At 38.2% G+C, this 22,197-nt stretch overlaps 1 protein-coding gene across 1 annotated transcript in view; it reads left to right on the forward strand.

Moving 5' to 3' along the window:
- Window positions 1-22,197, forward strand: part of NELL2 (neural EGFL like 2) — a 227,738-nt gene that overhangs the window by 12,725 nt on the left and 192,816 nt on the right. Inside the window, 1 exon segment of the mRNA XM_037887796.2 lies at window positions 16,551-16,701. Coding sequence (XP_037743724.1) covers window positions 16,551-16,701 — 151 coding nt within the window.

A 22,197-nucleotide genomic window follows, 5' to 3' on the forward strand; every position in this document is an offset into this window, starting at 1 on the left:
TCCTGAGGGGAGGATCTACCTAGTGTCCCATAGTGAGTGTCTCCCTCCCTTGCTGCTGGGACTGTCCCCCTTTCACCGCCAGCCCCATCAAGTTCCCTCACCTGTTGAGACAGTTGCATGGCATTTATTAACCCTGTGCATTGCTTTCTCCATGTGGCCTAGCTCCCAGCATTCCCTGTTCCACTGGTGTCCATTCAATAACGGTCCTTCCAGGGAACCTGGATCCTCTGACTCCAGTTCCATTGATCATGATACATGCTGGGGGAGGTACCTTTCTGGAGTTGTTTGGTCTCAGTGACTCGTCTTAATAACCCGCTGTTTTTAGTTCCTGGAGGATTTGTGGTAACCCTCCCACATGGAGCAGAACACAATTGTACATAAACCATTCATAAACTTAATACAGCGGTCCCCAAATATACTGCATGTGGTTGCAATATATGTCAGAGTGTTTTACTTCACACAGGCCAGATATTTTCCATGTGGAAGTGTTACACAGTGGTGGTCCTTAAGAATTTGGCTGTCTCCTGTGTGTCTCAAGCAGGTAAAGAGTTGAGTGCATAATGTATTTAAAGCCAGTATATAAGAGTTTGATATTATATTTGGCTGTCATGGGAAACTCCTCTTTCATGTGGTTACTCTTTAGCTCCCTATGGTTTGTCATGTTTCAATATCTCTCAGGTTTCAAATTCAGCACAGCATCCAATTCTGTCATGTTAAAAGCTCAAGGGAGAGTTGTGTATGTGATGAAGCACTAGAAAATATTTCAGTGCCCTGATCTGAAAGTGAGTCCTTGTCACTTCTCCAGGGTCCATCTGTTTTATCTAAATCCTTCTTTAGCTTTATCTCAAGCTCTAAGGTACGCTAATATGCCCATCACTATGGTATCTAATGGTTTTGCCCTAGAAAAAATAGACTTAATATGATGTAAAACGGGCTCCAATATTATAGTGGAACCCTTTGGTTAGAGGTAGCAAGAGTTACATTGCTTTTCCATTATAAATGCTTATTTGGATAGTTCAGGTAATTATAACTTAGCCCTAAAAATAATAAAACAAATTTGTTGCTAACATAACATGATTAAGGTTAAGCCAGGGAATATGTTTATTTTTATTAAACCTGAAAAAAAATCAATGTAGCTATTTTTAATTTACAGTCTTTCAGATAAAAAATAGAAAGTGGTTTCAAATGTTGTTTTGTACTCCTGTAATTCAAAAATGTCTTTTCTGGTTCAGCAATGCCCCTCTGTAGTTTCCTCAGGTTCACCAAACAGTTGGGTGATAGCTGTGTAATATGACTTTAGAAAAGTGGATTCTGTACCCAACCAGCAACTCTTGACAGATGCTAGCCTTAAAAGAAGGCTAGAGATGGGCACATGAATAGAATAGAACAGAACTCTGAAAACAATGTTCATGAGGGTTTTAGCATATAGATGGAACATACATTTGCAGCAGCAAAATATTGAGGGACGACTGTCATTCTTCAAAAGGAGCTATTACAATCCGTATTGTTAGTGATCCATAAACTGTGGACTCTTCTAGTGAAATTTGACCTGATTGGACCACAGTGGCTATGGTTTATGGTCGCAAGAATCCTTTTCATAAAGAAGACTCATGTCAGCCTTGACAACATAGATTGCATTGTAAGAGTCCCTAAAGGCAAATAGTAAACCAGAAACGTTCCAAAGGAACTTTTGTGGCTTTGAGGTAAAAAATCTGTGTTTTAATAACTCTCTAAACATGTATTTGCATAATGGACCATTCAAGGCAGCCCTTATAATCACTATCTCTGGAACTAGTATCATTGGACTTTAAACATCATCACCTGTAAAAGTCTTAAGGGCCCAACAGGAATAAGTAAGTTCTCTGGTCAATAATCCTCTTTAAATTTTCTCTAAATACATTTTTTTAAAATGTTGGGGTATAAATAGATTAATCCAATGGACCACGTGGGGTTTGGGGGGAGGGGGTTTGCTGCAAAGGCAGAGGCAGCCAGTCATGGAGCAGGAATTTGATAGTTGGCTTTACTGAGACCACACCTGCAATTTGCATTTGTTTCTGGGCTCATCCATCTCAAAATGACATTGATTGAAAGCAAGGAGTTCAGAGGACAACAATAAAAATGATTATATAGCAAGGAGGATTGACTTACTAAGAAAGATTAAAGGAACTAAATATATATAGCTTGTCTAAGCAATGACTATGATGTAAGATGATAACAGTCTACAAGTTTTAGAAGGCTGTAAACCCTAAGAAGGAAGGAATTATTTAGTATTCTGAAAGGTGAAACTAAGAATAATGTAATGATATTAAGAAAGAAAATTTCAAGTAACAATCAGAAAAATCTTCCTGACAGTGAGCTATATTATATTGTGGCTTAGTCACTGAAAGGAAATGATGGAAGTTCCCATCACTTTGCTCTTGTAAAGGCAGAGTGGAAAAATTCTAGAAAATTATAAGCTAGGTTACAGTCATATTTTAATGCATTGGGTGGGGACTGACTGGCTGACCTAATTAGCATTTTTCAGCTCTATTTTATATAAATCTATGGTGATGAAGGATCAGTTAGAGCATAGTGTGTGTGTGTGCATGTGTGTGTGCGTGTGAGGGGAACTAGAGAGGCAGATTTTTAAAGGTATAAAGGGGAATTAAATACCCAACACCAGTTAAGATTAAAGGGTTTTCCTTTATGCCTTTGAAAATCATTCCCATAGTTTTCACATATTTTAGAGTTTACTTTAAAAGTGTTTTACATAAAACTGACATAATGAACTAAAACATACAAATGCAAAGAAAATCAAAGTTCAAGCTGCTGTTCTAACCTTTGTTCATCCTAGCATTGTAGATTGGGCATTACTTTTAGTACCTATGATAGTATTCACTGGGACTCGTAAAAAAAATTTAAAATAAAATATTTTCCTAGAAAAAGGGTATTTATTGAAATCTGATTTGGGCACAATTTTCCATTAGAAAAAAATCAAAACTAAATAGTTTGTGCTGGGTCAATATTAATCTCTAGTGTGGTGTCTCATGGGACCTGTAGTTCTGGTTCCCTCATGTCCCCATTCTTCCCATGGCCTGTGCTCCCTAGCTGGACTACATCTCCCATCACACATGGAAATCTCTCCTTCTGCATTCATAATCAAAATTTTTTAAGAACTTCTTTCCACAAAAAGATTTTATATTTCAACTTTTTATCCCTGTTTGGCATTAAAACAAATGTTGAAATGGCAGAATTTCCCTTGGGAGGGGGAAATTCTGGTTTTTGATCACCTCCAAGTCAATAGCTACTGACCCGCCTTAATTTTTAGTAATTATAAGCCATGTCGTGTTTGGGGCCAGGAAATAAAGATCAGTCTCTATTAACACTTTATTCACCAATTTAGACGAAAGAGTAAAACTTTAGCCCTAGCATCTAACAAGCTTGTGGAACAGTCAATTAACCTTGAAATAGTTACAAAAGAACTATACACCAGGAAATCAGCACACAACAGATACTATAACAATAACCGCCATTGCAAATGTGAGGGATTAGCTTGCAAACAGAAAGTAGCTGTCAACCTATCAAAATAACAGCTATACCATCCTCTCTAGTGTCATACATCATAACTATATATGAAGGTCAGTACTATAGAAAGAACAGAAGACATCTGCAGAAAACCAGAGAACACAGACTTTCTTTAGGATATTCAGAATGCTACTGACAGAAGTAACACGTGCCCACATGGTCGCTGACAATGAAAAAACACCAAGAGCAGCAAACAAGCTTCAGGTGTTAAATCCACCTCGGCAGCCAAATAGGCCTCAACAGAAGAAATGGTTAGGTGAACAAGAAGTGACTGGGTGATCAGAAACCATTAGTCTCTGAATTTTATTGACGCTTGTACAATAACTCGTCATAATCCTCTCATCTCTTTGGAGACCTTGAATTTAGATTTTCCTGTTTGTGCAGTGTAATAATTGGCTTTATTAGTTTTGTTTGTTTTCTTTCTTTCTTTCTTATACCAACGCCTGCCATGTGATGGATATAGCCTTTTGTAACCGTGATCTGTGTTATGGAACTCAGGCTAGGAAATAAGATAAATTTTTTAACAACTGTCCTGTGTGTTGTGCCCTTTTATGGTACTAGTTGTGCTGGAAGACAGTGGGATATTTTCCTTGCTGTTTTCAGTTTGTGTGTCCGCCTTAGCGGCATTGCTCAGTGTGATATTTTTGTTGGCTGTTAGGCCAGCGTGGTACATTGTGTGCATGTGGCAGTACACAGCAGAGCATACCAAAGTGCATATGCTGCTAGCAGCAGCAGCACAAACCAAGACAAGCTTGATTTTTCTCCACAGGTTTAAGGTTTTCCAAAACAGTTTTCTAGACGATTTCAAGAGTTAAAAATTATCTATACTGGTCACAAGCTCCAAATGGAATTGGAGGATGATTATAACAAACAGAAATCCTGCTCTTCACTGATACTTCTAAGTCCTTGTTCCAGAATAATGGCTGGACTTTTGGGTTGGCATCAGCCCCAGACAACTCACGAACAAGCTTACTGGCCAGGTATTGCAGGAAATATGGCAGATGTTCTGTATTATCTAATGAGGAGAGCAAACAAAAGAAAGCATCTTCCAAATTTGCACTAGCTATTAATAAGACTGTCAGAACATAGACTGTGGGGCCATGGAAAACTGGTAATTAAAATAAAAATCATAGTGCAATGTATGTGGGTGAGTTAGGTGGCCTAGTGATGAGCACACTTAGTGCCACATCCCAGTGACTGGGTCCTGCAATTCAGGCCCTCCTTTAAATGGAGGTACAATGAGGTCAGCAGGTGGCTTGGGTCCCTCCTGTAGTAGGGGCAGTGGTAGGGGAGCCCAGGCCTGCCGTCTCCACTGGGCTCTAACAGCACCTGGCAAGGTGCCTGCCGAGTTGCCCTCCCTGGGTCACTTTCTACTGCCTAATTTTCTCTACCAGCTTCCATTCCAAAACAAGATAAAAAGAAGGTTAAAAAGGTGCCAATGTATGTTGACTGAGTCTTTATTTCCTTTGACTCTTTGGTAGGATTTAGTAGTTGCAATAAAAGTGTGGAAGGTTAATGTCTGTAATGTCCATTAAGCATAGTCAGCCTTTAGAGCCCTGGAAGCTGAGGCCACCTACTTCTATTTTGGAGACTGAGAAATATAAAGGACAATCACAGTTTTGACCTTTTTCTAAAAGTATGTTTCTCACTGTTTACTTGCAAAGAGCCTTGAAAGTATATATGTATATGAAAATATCCTGATGTAAACCAGTCACTAGGGCTGGATGTTCCATTCTGATATATATACATATATGTAACTTACAAATGTAGGTTTTTTTTGTTACATAACTACACTCAAAAACAAAACAATGTAAAACTTTAGAGCCGGCAAGTCCACTCAGTCCTACTTGTTCAGCCAATCACTAAGAAAGTAAATTTGTTTACATTTACAGTGTCACCTGAAAATGAGAACAGGCGTTCACATGGCAGTTTTGTAGCCAGCATTGCAAGGTATTTACATGCCATATATGCTAAACATTTGTATGCCCCTTCATGCTTTGGCCACCATTCCAGAGGACCTGTTCTCACATTCAGGTGACATTGTAAACGAGAAGTGGGCAGCATTGTCTCCTGCAAATGTAAACAAACTTGTTTGTCTGAGTGATTGGCTGAACAAGAAGTAGGACTGAGTAGACTTGTAGGCTCTAAAGTTTTACCTTGTTTTATTTTTAAGTGGAGTTATTTTTTGTATACAGTTCTACATTTGTAAGTTCAACTTTCATGTTAAAGAGATTGCCCTACAGTACTTGTATTAGGGGAACTGAAAAATACTATTTCTTTTGTTTTTTACAGTGCAAATATTTGTAATAAAAAATAAATATAAAGTGAGCACTGTACACTTTGTATTCTGTGTGGTAATTGAAATCAATGTATTTGAAAATGTAGAAAACATCCAAAAATATTTAAATAAAAGCTATTCTATTATTATTTAACAGTGGAATGAATCACAAATAATTTTTTTTAATTGCTTGACATCCCTAATACATAGGTTGTTGGGACGCATGAAACCTATGGTCATGAATTGTTTTTCTGAGAGAATGAAAGCCAATTTGCAGTTGTGTGGGATAGGCTGTCTCATATGCTGTCAAGGGCTCTAAGCTGTAGCCTCACCAGTATAAACTCTTCTCACATCAAAGTGACATTTGGCCAAAGGGAGGATGGGGGTATTTTAGTAATCACAGTGTGGTCTGGTACTGAATTACACCTGAAATGGGTAACAGAGGACTCTTTAATACTAATCCTGACACTTAAATGTACTCTTTTTGTGGCCTGAGCCAAGACAATTAACCTTTCAGCCTGTGTTTCCCCTGTCTCTAAAATGGGGATGCTAATATGTAGCGACCAGACAGAGGCATTTGTGAAGTGCAGTGTATATGCTGAAGTTCACTAGAAGGCACACAGCATTCCCCTGACCTGCAGTTTACTTGGGGAATTATCCCTGGCAATGGCTGTTTAAATGCTGGCAACTGCTCAAAATCAGTTGGCCTTCACTTCTGCAGCAGGTGGCTAGGGGTAGAGAAACAGACTCACCTTCCTACATGTATATAAAAAGAGTTAGTTTAATACAGATATGCTCCAAAGAGTCATTTAAATGACCCTATCCAAAATTGTAAGGCTACCCCTGAAGTATGATCATGGTTGAGAGGACTCAGTATATTTCAAGGTGTAGGTGCTGAAAAATTGTTTTGCAGGCTCACAAAAAATGCTAAGGATGGTTATTTTAAGTACACACTCACGGATCGGGTTTGAGAAAAGGCCCTACACAAACTCTCAGCTTAGCATGACTTTCCTCAGGCTTCTAGAAAAATCCAGTTCACAGTGGGCATGTTTAGAGGCTGAACACTGCATAGTCATTCTCACCCTCATATTTTATCACCTGTTTTGCAGCATGCTCCAGCATAGATATGAAACGCTATTATTGATTAACATTGAATGCCTAACGTACCAACAGCTCTGATTTACCCAGGACAGTCTCAGGTTTGCAAACCCTGTCCTGATGAACTGTAACTGCTTGTTGTCCCAAGGTTGCGTGGTTGTTCCCAGTCAACTATCATATTGTACTATATTGTCTAGTGTTTTTTTATTCTTTTGTTTTATTGTGTCACAGGACAATTTGTCTCTTAAACTATTGTGATAGACCCAGGCCAGTTGGGTACAGCAGAGTAGTAGAAGGCAGATATACTGGATAAGCAGTTTTCTGTTCCCTGAGTGACCAGAGCAGGGGCTGCGCTAGAGCAGTGAGGAACCTGCAAGAACGAATTAAGACAGGCAAGCTAATTAAGACACCTGGAGCCAATTAAGAACATACTAGAATCAATTATGGAAGGCTGCTGTGAATCTCTGAGGCGAGCAAATCTGCCTATGAGCGCAGGATCCACTTTGTCACACTATGTATAAAATTAATAGAAAGGAAAACTAATAAATCAAGCTAAAATTGTCGGTCCCCAGGCAACAGAATACAAAGCATTATATACAGAGTGCTTTGAAAGAAATCATGAATACTTATGCAAATACAAACTACTCAGGTTAGGCATGCAAGTTAGGCGCTTAATGCGGGGTTTTTTGAATCCACCTACATTGCAGCCCGAAAGCGATGTCCATTCTCTCAATGCTCCCAGATTGGTTTTGTGCACACAGCAGCTTCTGTTGAGATGCCAACTGTAGAAAAGGTTAGTGTATCCATTGTGACCCATTTTAGGGGTGCAATTGTCAGGTTTTACACATGCAGCATAAATGGATATTTTTTCCAAATGTAGACCATCAACTTTTACCTACAAGTATCAGAGTAAAGTGAAGTTGTTTTAAATTAGAGGATATCCCTTTGTGGCCTACACATCAAGAACGTGATTGACATTCAGACTAGAGAAAGCTGCAAAGCAAGGATGATTGGAATTTCACCAGTTGCTGCAGAACAAACTGAAATTTTCCCCTTGCTTTTATCTGATGTAATGATTTGGTTTCAGGTCACTTTGTTTGTTTAGTTTTGCTTTCTTTTTAATTTTTTTTTGTTATTGATGCCTAAATTTTCACTTGTGTCTCTGGTTAAAAATGGAGGTAATCAAAATCAGTGGACGCTTTTGAAGAAGAATGAAATCCTAGTCCCATTGAAGTAAATGGGAGTTTTGCTATTGACTTTAATGAGGTCAGAAGGTCATTCTATATGAATTAGGCTCATAGACTTTAAGGTGAGATGGGACCATCATGATCATCTAGTCTGACCTGCACATTGCAGGCTACAGAACCTCCCCTATTCAGTCCTGAAATAGACCCCTAACCTCTGGCTGAGATACTGACAATCTGAAATCATGATTTAAAGACTTCAACTTACAGAGAATCCACTATTTACACTAGTTTAAACCTGCAAATGACCCATGCCCCAATATGCAGAGGAAGGTGAAAACCCCCCAGGTTCTCTGCCAATCTGACCCAGGGGAAAATTTCTTTCCCCATCTCAAATATGGCAATCAGTTAAACCCTGAGCATCTCCGCAAAAACCACCAGCCAGATATCTGGGAAAGAATTCTCTGTAGTAACTCCAAGCCCTCCCCATCTAGTGTCCCATCAACAGCCATTGGAGATATTTGCTGCTAGCAGTTGCAGATCAGCTATATGCCATTGTAGGCAGTCTCATCGTACCATGCCCTCCATAAACGTATCCAGATCAGTCTCGAAGCCAGTTAGGTTTTTTTGCCCCCTCTATTCCCCTTCCAGAACTTCACTCCTCTGATGGTTAGAAACTTTCACCTAATTTCAAGCCTAAACTTGCTGAGGGTTAGTTTATATCCATTTGTTCTTATGCCCACATGGGCACTTAACTTCAGTATTCCTCTCTCTCTCCCTGGTATTTATCCCTCTAATGTATTTATAGAGAGCAAACCTATCTCCCCTCAGCCTTCATTTGGTGAGGCTTAACAAGCCAAGCTCCTTGAGTCTCCTCTCATACGATAGGTTTTCCATTCCCCAAGTCATCCTGGCACCTGTTCTAGTTTGAATCATCTTTCTTAAACATGGGAAACTAGCATTGCACACAGTATTCCAGATAAGGTCTCACCAGAGCCTTGTATGGTGGTACTAACACTTCCCTGTCTCTACTGGAAATACCTTGCCTGATGGGACTGCATTAGCTTTTTTTCACAGTCGCATCACATTAGTGGTTCATAGTGATCCTTTGATCAACCAGATCTTTCTCCTCTGTCACTTTCAACTGATACATCCCCAGTTTATAGCAAAAATTCTCTTTGTTAGTCCCTAAGTGCATGACCTTGAACTATGCACTATTAAATCTCATTCCATTTCTATTACTCCAGTTTCAAGGTCCTCCAGATCTTCTGTATGATATACTTGTCCTCCTCCGTATTGGCAATATCTCCCAACTTTGTCATCCGCAAATTTTATCACGCTCCCACTTTTTAAATAATAAAAATGTGAAATAAGATTGGTCCCAAGACTGATCCCTGAGGAACCCCACTAGTAGCCTCCCTCCAGATTGACAATTCACCTTTCAGTATGACCTGTTGTAGTCTCCCCTTAACCAGTTCCTTATTCACCTTTCAATTCTCATATTAATCCCCATCTTCTCCAATTTAACTAATAATGTCCTGTGGAAATGTGGAACCATATCGAATACCTTACTGAAATCCAGGTAGGTTAGATCTACTGCATTTCCTTTGTCTAAAAAAATCAGTAATCTTCTCAAAGAAGGAGATCAGGTTGGTCTGACGTGATCTACCTTTTGTAAAACCATGTTGTATTTTAACCCAATTACCGTTCACCCCTATATCTTTAACTATTTTCTCTTTCAAAAATTGTTCCAGGATTAGTATATTAGTATACAATAATGTATATTAGTACATTAGTATATTTCAGATGGGATAAAACTGGAACCAGTTCTCCAAATCCCTTACTTGTAGATGAAATAGGTTTTTGAGCTGTACTTCCCCTGGCTTTGGTTTTGAAAAATTAAAGTAGGCTCAAGTGTTTTTGAAAAATTACACCCTCTCTAGTTTTTGCCTTTCTATATGACACATTTTTACATGCCAGACATTTGGGAACATATTAGTAGAGGTTGGGAGAGGATGGCGGGGGAAGGAAAAATTGTAAAAGACAGGTAGCTCATGCTGCATTACAAGTTAGTATCTCATGTATCAATTCAAATAAAAATTCAAGTTTTTAAAAAATAAAGCATTCCCAGTGCAGAATCAAATAAGCATCGTAATATTGCAGGCTTTTATTGTAATAAAGTTGGTTCATTTTGTTCCATTTTTGGGTTTCATTACAATCATTGATACAGGAATGAGATTCATGAATTTGAATGCACAGTATTACACCTGAGAGTGTGTGCTGTTGTTTCAACTTTGTAAAGATTCTGCATGTTGATTGGCTTGCCATTCTATCTCATTTACCAAAAGAACCTGACCCTGCAAATCAGCTAGTTAGGTTAAAGAACAGAGTAAAGTAAATGTAGTGCTGGTTACCTGTGTCCTTTGCAGACAGAAGGATTAAAAATCCTCGGTCAAAGCGTTCTTAGTCAAAGACTGTAATTGGAAGAGGAAATGACACAATGTGAATATATGTTTATGTTACTGATTCCACCAAGGACTGGAAAATGGTACAAAATCAAACTAGCCTTATTACATTCTCTGTACTGTTATACCTTGCAGCCCTCCTCCTTCCCTTACAAGCCACTAGAATTTAATTCAGATAGTTCAGCAAATTTTCACTTATGTGCAGAATTGATTTATAGCTATTAAAAGCTGATTGTATGCACATTACACTGAAAACACAGAGCTTGATTCATTAGCAAGTGTTCCTTAAAGGACTTTTTTGCAAGAATTCTCTTTCAGCAGTTAGGTGCATGTTGTAAGTTTAGCTCCAAATGGGGAAAAAAAACAACAACCCCAAACAATTGAAGACATACCATCTGTTAGGTGCAGCTACCTATTTATTTTAATAACTATCTATTTTTATTTTAGCCAAGAAAGCATCTACAGTAGGTTATTAGTCCTTAAACATTTTGTATGCAGTTTCATGGCATTACTGAGGGTTGGTCAGCTGGGCTTCAATACTTCAGTTATAGAGCAGAAAATAACATCTCTACATCTCATGGGCCTGATCCTAACAGACCCTGAGCACCCCATGTGAAGAATAGAGTCCTCCACTTTAATATTTGTCTTCAGTGGGAGCTAAGGCTGCTCAGCACCTTGCAGGATTGGGCCATAATAGTAATATGGTACTTGGTCCCAACTTTATATTACAAGTGGTTTGCGGAAAAAAGCATTAAACTACCCATACAGTTAATGAATTGGCATCCTTATTGACCAGGATTAATATTGCATATTTAAAAAAAATCTCTGCTAACGGCATCATTTTTCGGTACTTTTGACAACTGGGCTATCTCAAATCTAGTAATAGATCTTTCTCCATGGGCATTATTTTACTATAGGACATTTTCATTCTGTAGCCGCTAAATGGAACAATCTGAGACACGTAGCAGACTATGAAATTGAATCCTTTGGTGTGTTTTTTTTTTTCTCATTGTCACTATAGAGTTTATTCTTGTAGAAATTGAAAACCGCGTGTTGTTAACACATATGGATTTATGAATTGTTATGAGGGGTCCAAATCTCTCTCAAATGCAATTGTAGTATTATAATAAAGTTAAACCCTTTATTCAGGTATCTCTATCAGAAGTAATTTTCTCATACAAACTGATAGCTCTTACAGTTTACATACTTTGGGGCCCTAGACTCCAGTGATTTATACCTCTGCTTTAAGTAGATTTTTGTGAACTACAGTAAAAATGTGTGCAGCATAAATCTCCTATGTAAATTACATGAAATCACAAATTATTAATCTGGATTACATGAGAGAGTTCATTTTTCTATGGTTTTCAATGGACAGTGGTTTTCAAACTTTTTCATTTGCAGATCCCAAAAAATTTTTGAATGGAGATACAGACCCTTTTGGAGATCTTAGACACAGTCTGCGGACAGCCAGCAGTCTGTGGACTATGGGTTGAAAACCACTGCTCGAAGATATTTGGGGATTGTGAACATGTCTGAAAAGGTGCATATAATAAGGGGTTTTCATTAATTCATAAAAATTTACCTACCATGTTGAATAAATGTTGGTACACAGTTAATTTTGACACCTGACAAAGTAATCTATCAAGTACTGACTTTCAGATTTTAAGGATAATCTAAATAAAAGATTCGCCTTATTTTATTAGAGCACTGTTCCAGTTGGGTCCAATATCCTGACTCCCTTAGGAGCACTATGAAAACTCCACTAGCTAATTTTGCCATATTGTCCATGGAATGGCAGTCCTCCTTGACCCCTGCACTGCTAAGCCTACACTGTGTTTTGTGAGACTTGATTACTTATATATTAGTTTCAAAAGAACAGACAGTTTCTCCAGTATAATCAGCACAAACAGACCTGCCCAGAATAATGGTGCTTGGTGACCAGGAGATTGGCAGTTTCATATTCTGGGAGTTAAATTTAATTTTTGTGTCTTTAACATGTTGGGATTCAGAGCGTCCTAATATGATCAAAAATGTGTAATAGCACAAAGGTCCAAAGGAGAATCCCTTTGCCTATATTTGAGATTCAAGTATAAAGCTGTGATGAAAGCCTATAGAGGCTGGGCGTAACTCTTGTTCAGGAATGTGCCAGAATCATGTTTTGCAAATGAAAGGAGGCCAGAAACTGATTCACACTAGAGTCCCTTTGCCTTACTCAGGCAGCGCACAGGGGAGTCGTACCACTGCCTTAAATAGGCAACTGAGGATTCCCACACTGTTCGGCATAGAGCTGGTAATATGTGCTCAGTGCCTTACCCTCCCAACATAGGTTGCGCATCCTGGGTAGAAGGGCATGTGGTCAGAGCATGGGAGCAGGCAGTTACACTCAGTGCCCATGGTTTGTTTATTTACAAAAGGCCTGATCATCTGGAGCAATGGGTGTGTGAAGCTTCTTGTAACCCCAATGGGAGTTGTGGACACACGTGTGGAGGCAATCAGTTGTGTGTATAAACATGCACGTATAGCATTGGGAGTTTTGGTCTCAAAATACTTTTTCCCCATCCATAATATATTCTCTCCTAATGTGCACATTATATTGATTTCACCAATATTTTTCTTCCTTTTATTAAAAGTTTTTTTTTTAAATGTCAACTGTATAGACTATTTGCCCCTCTCTGCATGTGTAGAATACCCATTTGTGTAGAATGCCCATTTACACTAATAGGTTTTCCTAGTTATTGTGCATTCAAACATCCCAAAGCAACAATAGACCCCTATGCAACCCCTGTCTAAAACAGAGCAATACGGAAAAGCCTGGAACACTGTCAGTCAACCAGAGTTAATATTGGACAGCACAAGCATCCTACTAGGATTTGCATGTTGTTCTATATCTTATTATTGTAATTATACACAAAAATATCAATTCAGATTTAGAATGACTGATCATACTTCCATTGAAGTCAATAGCAAAATTTCCAGTGAGCAAAACCAGGCCCATAAACTTTGCAGGAAGTCTATAGAATTGCTAGAGGCAAGAGACAAGCAACATTACTTCAGTTGGTTTAATACATTAAATTTAGATACCTAGGAAAATTTCCATCCACTCCAGGTTAATAGAACAATTATTCTCTGGTCTGAACACACTCAGGGCTTGCTTCTGCCACCCACATTGAGTTGCAGCTTACTCCATTACTTTGAGACTTCTTGTAAGCTTTTCAGGGCAGAGATTCTTGTTTGTTATTTGTATTGCCTAGGAACTCCAGTCATGGACCAGGATCCCATTGTGCTCGGCATTATAGAAATACAGAACAAAATGTGTCTGTATGACATGTGGCACTAAATAGGCCCCGATCCTAATTGGAATATATTTGTAGTATTAATGCTAAAATAATGGACCCCTAAGCATAAAAACTGCTGGCCTGACTGTCAGAGCTTCTGAGAACTGACAGCTGCCGTTAACTGCAGATAGGGTGGTGTGTGCCTTCCCCTTCTGAAAACTCTCACTGCTTGTATTTTTGTGCATCTTGATAGATGATTCTGTTGGTTTAACCTTAGGCTGGGGTTTTGTTTTTAGTTCTTCAGTCTTATCCTGCATTTCCTGTGTATCCTCCACTCCCAGTGCATTCAGTAGGAATTTTGAGTGCATTAAGAATTCGTGATTGTGGATGGAGAAGATTTCCCATGTGTGTCTTTCCTTTTCCCCTCTCTATCTGTTGGAAATAAATTGTTTATATTGCTAGAAACTGTTAATGCAGTTAAGCCATCTTGTAGATGCAAACCTATGTCACTCCATTCTGCTAGTGTCTCAAGGCTAAAAATGAACATTTTGATGTAATTTCATTTGAGTTGCTTCATAATTTATTAATAGTTTCATTAAAATACCATGGATGTCTGCTACATACAGGGTGTTATATAAGCCACAATAGAAAAGACAAGAAATCATAAAAAAGGCATTTTAAAGGAAACTTTTTGCCTCTTGGATACACCATGTTAAAGAAAAATGGACCAAATTTTAGCCTGGTATGAAAACCTGGATAAGTTTGGCTCAGATTTCTGTGAGTTATAAATTTCTGCATCTCCTCTATCCACATTTACAAAATATTTATTTTCAAAACAATAAACGTGTTTGTTTAGGGATGCAGAGTACAACTTTTATAGGTACCTCTTAAAGCTTAAAAACATGTTTCCAGAATAATGAGGCAAGCTTTTTGTAAGATTCCAGTATTGCCAACTGAGAAGTCAGCATTTACATTCCAGTTGGTTGTCTACTGCTGATGTCATTGCATTAGTGCTGGCTGGTCAAATTGCAAAGACAGGAAGCTTATGAATTGATTTAGATTTTACATGGTTGATGGCACACTCTGATGAATTCATTCTTTATATAAAATACATATCTTAAATATTTTCCTACTAAAATGCATTATGAAAAACCTGCAAATTGTTGCCTCATTTTGATCATGTGACATCTTGTTCTCTAAATTTGGCTCTGTAGGACTCAAAGTTGGGCTATTTGTACTCTGCTAACATTATGTGCAAATTAGAATGAAGATCTACTCCACACTGTACTGTTGTTGTTTGTGTTTGGATTTTTAACAATTTCATTTTTACAGTTAGTTTCTGGCAAGCATACACTCACATACGTGTGTGTGTATATCAGCAAAATGCCCAACACTCGTTTTGGCGATCTTTACAAATTTTATATTGAGAGGTTTCGAAAGTTGTGTTTTAATCCATTGATAGTAAACCTTTTCAATTAAAAAAAAAACCCCAAAACCCGAGGAGTACTTGTGGCACCTTAGAGACTAACAAATGTATTTGGGCATAAGCTTTCGTAGGCTAAAACCCACTTCATCGGATGCATGCAGTGGAAAATACAGTAGGAAGATATATACACACACACAGAGAACATGAAAAAATGGGTGTTGCCATGTCAATGGTAACAAGACCAATCAATTAAGGTGGGCTATTATCAGCAGGAGAAAATAAACTTTTGTAGTGATGATCAGGATGGCCCATTTCAAGCAGTTGACAAGACGGTGTGAGTAACAGTAAATGAAAAATTAGCATGGGGAAATAGTTTTTACTTAAGACTGGGAGTGGATCGGTCATTACACAAAGTAAAAACTATTTCCCCATGCTAATTTTTCACCTACTGTTACTCACACCTTCTTGCCAACTGTTTGAAATGGGCCATCCTGATCATCACTACAAAATATTTTTTTCTCCTGCTGATAATAGCCCACCTCAATTGATTAGTCCTGTTGCAGTTGGCATGGCAACACCCATTTTTTCATGTTCTCTGTGTGTGTGTATCTTCCTACTTTATTTTCCATGGCATGCATCCGATGAAGTGGGTTTTAGCCCACAAAAGCTTATAGCCAAATACATTTGTTAGTCTCTAAGGTGCCACAAGTATTCCTCGTTTTTTTTGCTGATACAGACTAGCATGGCTGCCACTCTGAAACCTTTTAAATTGAGTAAACCTTCTGTAAAGAGCCGCTCTTTTTAAACAAAATTAATTGTCCTTTGATACCATGCAAGCTCATTTTTATAGAAGCCATAAGACCAGGGTTCAGGTCTCACAAGACAGCTTAGGCTCATATCCAGTGTTGACATTTTATGTGGTAAAGTTCAGGAGAGCTGCATTGTTAGGGGTGCCATACTTTGGATGAGATATTAAAGGTACCATCTGTCCATCTATGGAGAGGTAAAAGAGCCTAAGGTACTTACTTAAAAAGAACAGAGGATAGCACTTGTGTCCTAGAAAATATATCCTCTTTCATTAAAACAGGCTCTGATGTCCAGAGCTGTGTGTAAGCTATTATTGACCATAATATTATGGCTGTTCTTGCCTATTTGTCACAGTACTACTAATATGTAACTAGTTATTTTGTAAGGTCTTTGGATTTAGAGTGCTCTTTAAAACCAGAGTCTATTCTCAATGATTTTCTGTTTCTTTTTTAGATACTTCAAGAAATGTAAAAGCATCCCCAGAGACAGCTGAAGTCTTTTTTCAGAAGTTAAGAAATAAATATGAATTCACAGTTTTGGTGACTCTAAAACAAGCCCATTTAAATTCAGGTGTTATTCTTTCTGTTCATCATTTAGATCATAGGTAAGTACTGCCACCTGTATTTCCTGTATTATTCAAATACTACTAAATACAAATGCATGCCTTAATTAAATCAGAAAAATAAGCTCAAGAAAATGACGGTAAGGTTTGTTGTGCAGAAGATCACTTTGAAGCAGCTATAGTGTAAGGAAACACGCACTATGCAAATTCATAGATATTCACAAATCTAAATCTGCCAACAGAATGTGGAACAACTGTCACTCTTTAAATGTCTCCTGCTGCTAAGGGCATAAAAAGCCATTTCGCTGTTGTTGGTCATAACATTATATGCCAGATACCCAGATGGTGTAAATAAGCATTGCTCCATTGTAGTCAATAGAGCTATACCAATTTACACCAGCTCTGGATCTGCCCTATAACTGTAATAGTTAACTAGCTGGCTCATAAGTTTCTAAAGATAGTAAAAATTTCCTCTGGGTTATGGACATACACCTATAAAAACTGGCACAGTAGTTTGTAAAGAACACGTTTTAGGTTTGAAAGACATGAAGCATTTGAGATTTAATTCTTTCTGACAGTATAATCATTGTTTGAGATACAGAAGGGATATTCTCTGTTTTCTGTAGCAGCTATAGCTACTGAAGCTAGCCAGCCTCTGGTTCTATGAAAGGGTAAGAAGGAATTTTAAAAACCTGTAATTTTTTTCTGAATAAATTAGTCATCACCCCGGCAACAGACCTTCTCTCCCTCCAGTGTGTGAACCATTACTTTTTTTTCTGATATATTACTGTAACGCTTCCCTACTTGATAGTTGTGCTATTAAATGAAACAGTCATGTGTATATATATATGATTGTAAAGAGGCTGATTATAAAGGAAACACTTTCATAATAGGATTACTGTTACTGGAAAACCGGTATATTACTAAATACAAGGGATCAGATTTCAATATCATAGGGGCAATTCTGCTTCCGTTTCTTTTCCAAACAGTCCCAAAACTTGGAACTAATTTGAGGTTTACATTTTTTTTTTATTAACTACCCATCTCCCCCGTTGTAGCAGGACCAGCTGTCGCCTGAGTGCTTCCTCATGGTCTGGGGTCGCTCTGTGGTGCTCTGCCTTAATTTTCCCTCTCAGGTAACCCAAGGACTGTATGCTAGGCTCTTTTGCTTCAATAATATGCCTCCTGTTCTCTCCCCCACCCTTCAGTTTTATTACCTCCTCGTGTATCATGTCCATCATTTGTTTGCAAAATTTCTCTGGATAGCAATCATGTCTTATGTTTGTTTCGGGAGGTGCCTAGCACACCTTTGGATAATTAAATAATAATGATAATGAAAAGGATGTGTGTGTTCATCTAGGCCAATGAAGGATAATAATGTTATAAACAACAGTCAGCACAGATTTGTCAAGAACAAATTTTGTCAAACAAACCTGATAGCTTTCTTTGACAGGGTAACAAGCCTTGTGGATGGGGGAAGTGGTAGATGTGTTATATCTTGACTTTAGTAAGGCTTTGGATACTGTCTCACTTGAAATACAACCTAGATTGAGCTACTATAAGGTGTGTGTATAACTGGTTGGAAAACGGTTCCCAGAGAGTAGTTATTGGTGATTCACAGTCAAGCTGGAAGGGCATATCAAGTGGGGACCCAAAGGGATCAATTCTGGTCCGGTTCTGTTCAATATCTTCATCAATGATTTAGATAATGGCATAGAGAGTACACTTACAAAGTTTGCGGATGATACCAAGCTGGGAGGGGTTCCAAGTGCTTTGGAGGATAGGATTAAAATTCAAAATGAGCTGGAGAAATGGTCTTAAATAAGTAGTATGAAATTCAATAAGGACAAATGCAAAGTACACCACTTAGGAAGGAACAATGAGGTGCACATATGCAAAATGGGAAATGACTGCCTAGGAAGCAATACTGCAGAAAGGGATCTGGGGGTCATAGTGGATCACAAGGTAAAGATGAGTCAACAGTGTAACACTGTTGCAAAAATAAGCAAACATTCTGGGATGTATTAGCAAGAGTGTTGTAAGCAAGCCACAAGAAGTAATTCTTCCATTCTACTCCACACTGATTAGGCTTAAACTGGAGTACTGTGTCCAGTTCTGTGTGCCATATTTCAGGAAGGATGTGGACAAATTGGAAAAAGTCCAGAGAACAGCAACAAAAATGATCAAAGGTTTAGAATACATGACCTATGAGGGAAGATTGAAAAAATTGGGTTGGTTTAGTCTGGAGAAAACAGTTTTTATGTACATAAGAAGTTGTTACAAGAAGGAAGGAGAAAAATTGTCTCCTTAACCTTTGAGGATAGGGCAAGAAGCAATGAGCTTAAATTGCAGCAAGGGGGTTTCAGCTGGACATTAGGAAAAACTTCTAACTGTCAGGGTGGTTAAGCACTGGACTAAATTTCCCAAGGAGATTGTGGAATCTCCATCATTGGAGATTTTTTTAGAACAGGTTAGACAAACACCAGTCAGGGATGGTCTAGGTAATACTTAGTCCTGCCCTGAGTGCAGGGGACTGGACTGGATGACCTCTTGATGTCCCTTCCAGTCCTATGATCCTATGATTCTACGATTGTTCCATACATTATATCTTCAATTGCTTTGTCCAGTCTAGTTTTAAATATTTCAACACTTCACTTGGGAGAATATTCTACAGCCTAATAGATCTTTCTGTCAGGAAGCTATAACAATGGATTCTTAAATGATGGGACCTAATTCAATGGCCACTAAAGTCAATGGGAGTCTTTCCTTTGACTGCAATGGGCATAGGATTGGGCTCAGCGCAAGCATACACAAGTAGAATTTGTGAACATAAAATTGGATGTTTGCTAAAGCTTATAATATATATTGTTCACAATATTAGGAAGTAAAAATATTATCAATGCATCTTAGTGATATTTGACTTGTTTAATTATACTGAAGTGAGGAATGACTTAATTTAGTACAGTATTGATGAAATTGAGATTAAGGCTAGCACCTTTAAATCTCATTAAGTATCTTTTTTGGTTTTGATTTTTTTTATGAATGACAATAAAGATAATTGAATGTATGAGTTAAAAGGAAACATTTATTCTTGATAAATGTAGACTACTGCTTCTTCACTATCAGATTTTAATTTCTCTTTGCAGCCCCCTCCTCTTCCAGAGACTTGTCTTTAACAGGCCATAAATTCTTAAACAACTTTTAGCGAACTCTCTCTATCATACAAATGTTCACAGTTGGAAGGAGAAGTAACCATGTAAGACATGATTCTCCACTCCACTTCATCAGCTTTACATTGCAGATTATGATTATGATTATTAATTATTAGTTATATTATCAGCGCCTAGGAGTCCCAGTCGTGGACCAGGACTCTATTGTGCTAGGTGCTGTAAAAAGATGGTTATTGAAGTCAAAAGAATTAAACTGGCATCAAACCGGGGCAGAGGAGAATCAGTCCCAGACTGTTTTCATTTTTTACAAAATTCTGTACCATCACTCACCTCTTTGCAGAGATCAGAGTGGAACACCTGCAGGCTGGCAAGGGAGAATGGAGTTGGAGACGGCCAAGGGAAATAAATAATCCGTTAATCAACAGGAGTGGCTTTGTCCATTTTTTTAAAATTTATACAACAATTCTGTTTGTTAATAAACTTTTTCCTTTCATTGAGATGGCAAATGAAAAGAGAATTTGAAGAAACAGAGAGAGGCATGTTTTCTGTATTAATAATTTAGGAAAGATGTTTAGATATCTTTTCTAAACATAAACCACACTAACACACACAGGTCCAGAGCCTCCACTGGGGTAAATCAGTGCATCCACAGTGACCTGCTGATTTACACTGACTGTGGATCTGCCCCAATTGTTTATTACCATTTGATTTTGATTTATTTTTTCTTTAGACATTTTAGATAGTTTTCTTGATTTATTCCATCCTATCCAGTCCAGTGTTGTTTTTCAACTTTTTCTTTTCTCTTTTGCCAGTACTATTTTGTAGGACACCACTTCTTAGGACTTCTAGAGTGGGTCCAGTCCTACAAGGTTCTACATGCTTCCTGAGAGATGCTGACTGCCCTCATCTACTATTGAACACTATGGAAACTAAGGGCACTCAGCACCAGACAGGATCATTCCCACTGTGATCTCACTCTTGCACCTGCATCCTGCATTTGGATTCATGTGGCTGAATCCTTAAGCCTGTACAATCCCATTGACATCAGTGGGGCTTCATATAAACACAAGCCTCTGCCTGTGTGGATCTGAATGCAAGATCAGAGCTACTTGATGTAGCTGTCCTTTGTGGGTGTCGCCATGTAAGCTTCTAATCACAGCTTTCAGAGGGATGTATTAGGCATATAGTCATCTTCTGTTGTTTTGTCAGCTAAAGGGAATGACACACTTTCATTTTTCTTTTAGCTGGCAATTAAAGTTCTCAGTGTTTACATTTCTTCCTTCCTTCCCCTTCTATGGTGACTATGTTTTGTCTGATATTTACTACTTTCAAATTGGTTTAAACTGATTTAAAAGCTGAAGTATCTAAAAATATCTGTTAGCTGTTACTTTCTAATCTCCCTACTTGCACCCATGATTAGTCTTTTTTTCCCACTGACCTGAAATGACTGGAGAGTTCAGAAAATGGCAATCTTCGATGCAGTTCAGAGGTGTACTTTAGGAAAAAAGCTATTTTAGTGTCAGTAAATCAGAATTTCAGAACTATAATCATAGAGCTGAGTGGCAGGCAGCTAAATACCTGTCTTTGGGAACATTCATGTACTGTTATAGGTATCTGAGACATTTCAGTTACAAATGCTGCCTTTAACTGAGGAAATCATCTGGACTGTACATGCACTGCTGAAAACTGATTTTATTTTACAATAAGACTAAATATTTTGAATGATGTTACCAAAGTTGTCATCTTCTTTCACATAGCAGCTTGGAAAGCAACATTAAGGTTGATGTCCAAGCTTGTAATTCATTCTATGGTTTCTGGTGACGTGAAATGAATCAAGGCTGTCCCTCCAGAGAAGGATCTTAGAGGGCCAGCGGTTCACTAGATATTCCATGATTTGGATGTCTTCTCCACATTCTCATATTGGGCTACTCTTCATTTTTCATTTGTGTAGTAGGTAATTGCAACACCCGTATTAAGTTCTGATGACATTCGCTGTGATCCAGATGTTAAGTGGCATGATGAAGCTGGGTGGTTGGTCTGTGGGATCCATAATCAGGTCTTGATTCTTGACCCTGTTGTTTCCCCACAGCCTCCACTACTTGTCTTTTAGTGATAGTCCAAAGGTATTAAGAACTTTGGTTAGTAACCAAAAGGAGTTCTAAATTAAAGCGGCATCTTGGGGGGAGGGGTTGGAGATTGTCATAGATGGGCAAGTCTGGGCTTATTATCACACAGTTGTATTCTTGTATTATTGCTGGTTATCTTTGGAGGGGATGGAGGTAAGATATGCCTGTGAGAATTCCCATAGGAGCATTCAACCGCATGTTAAAAAGTTTCATATGTACACTACCAACCCTTGCCAGTACAA

Source organism: Chelonia mydas, chromosome 1 (genome assembly GCF_015237465.2).
Source record: "Chelonia mydas isolate rCheMyd1 chromosome 1, rCheMyd1.pri.v2, whole genome shotgun sequence".
Lineage (NCBI taxonomy): Eukaryota > Metazoa > Chordata > Testudines > Cheloniidae > Chelonia > Chelonia mydas.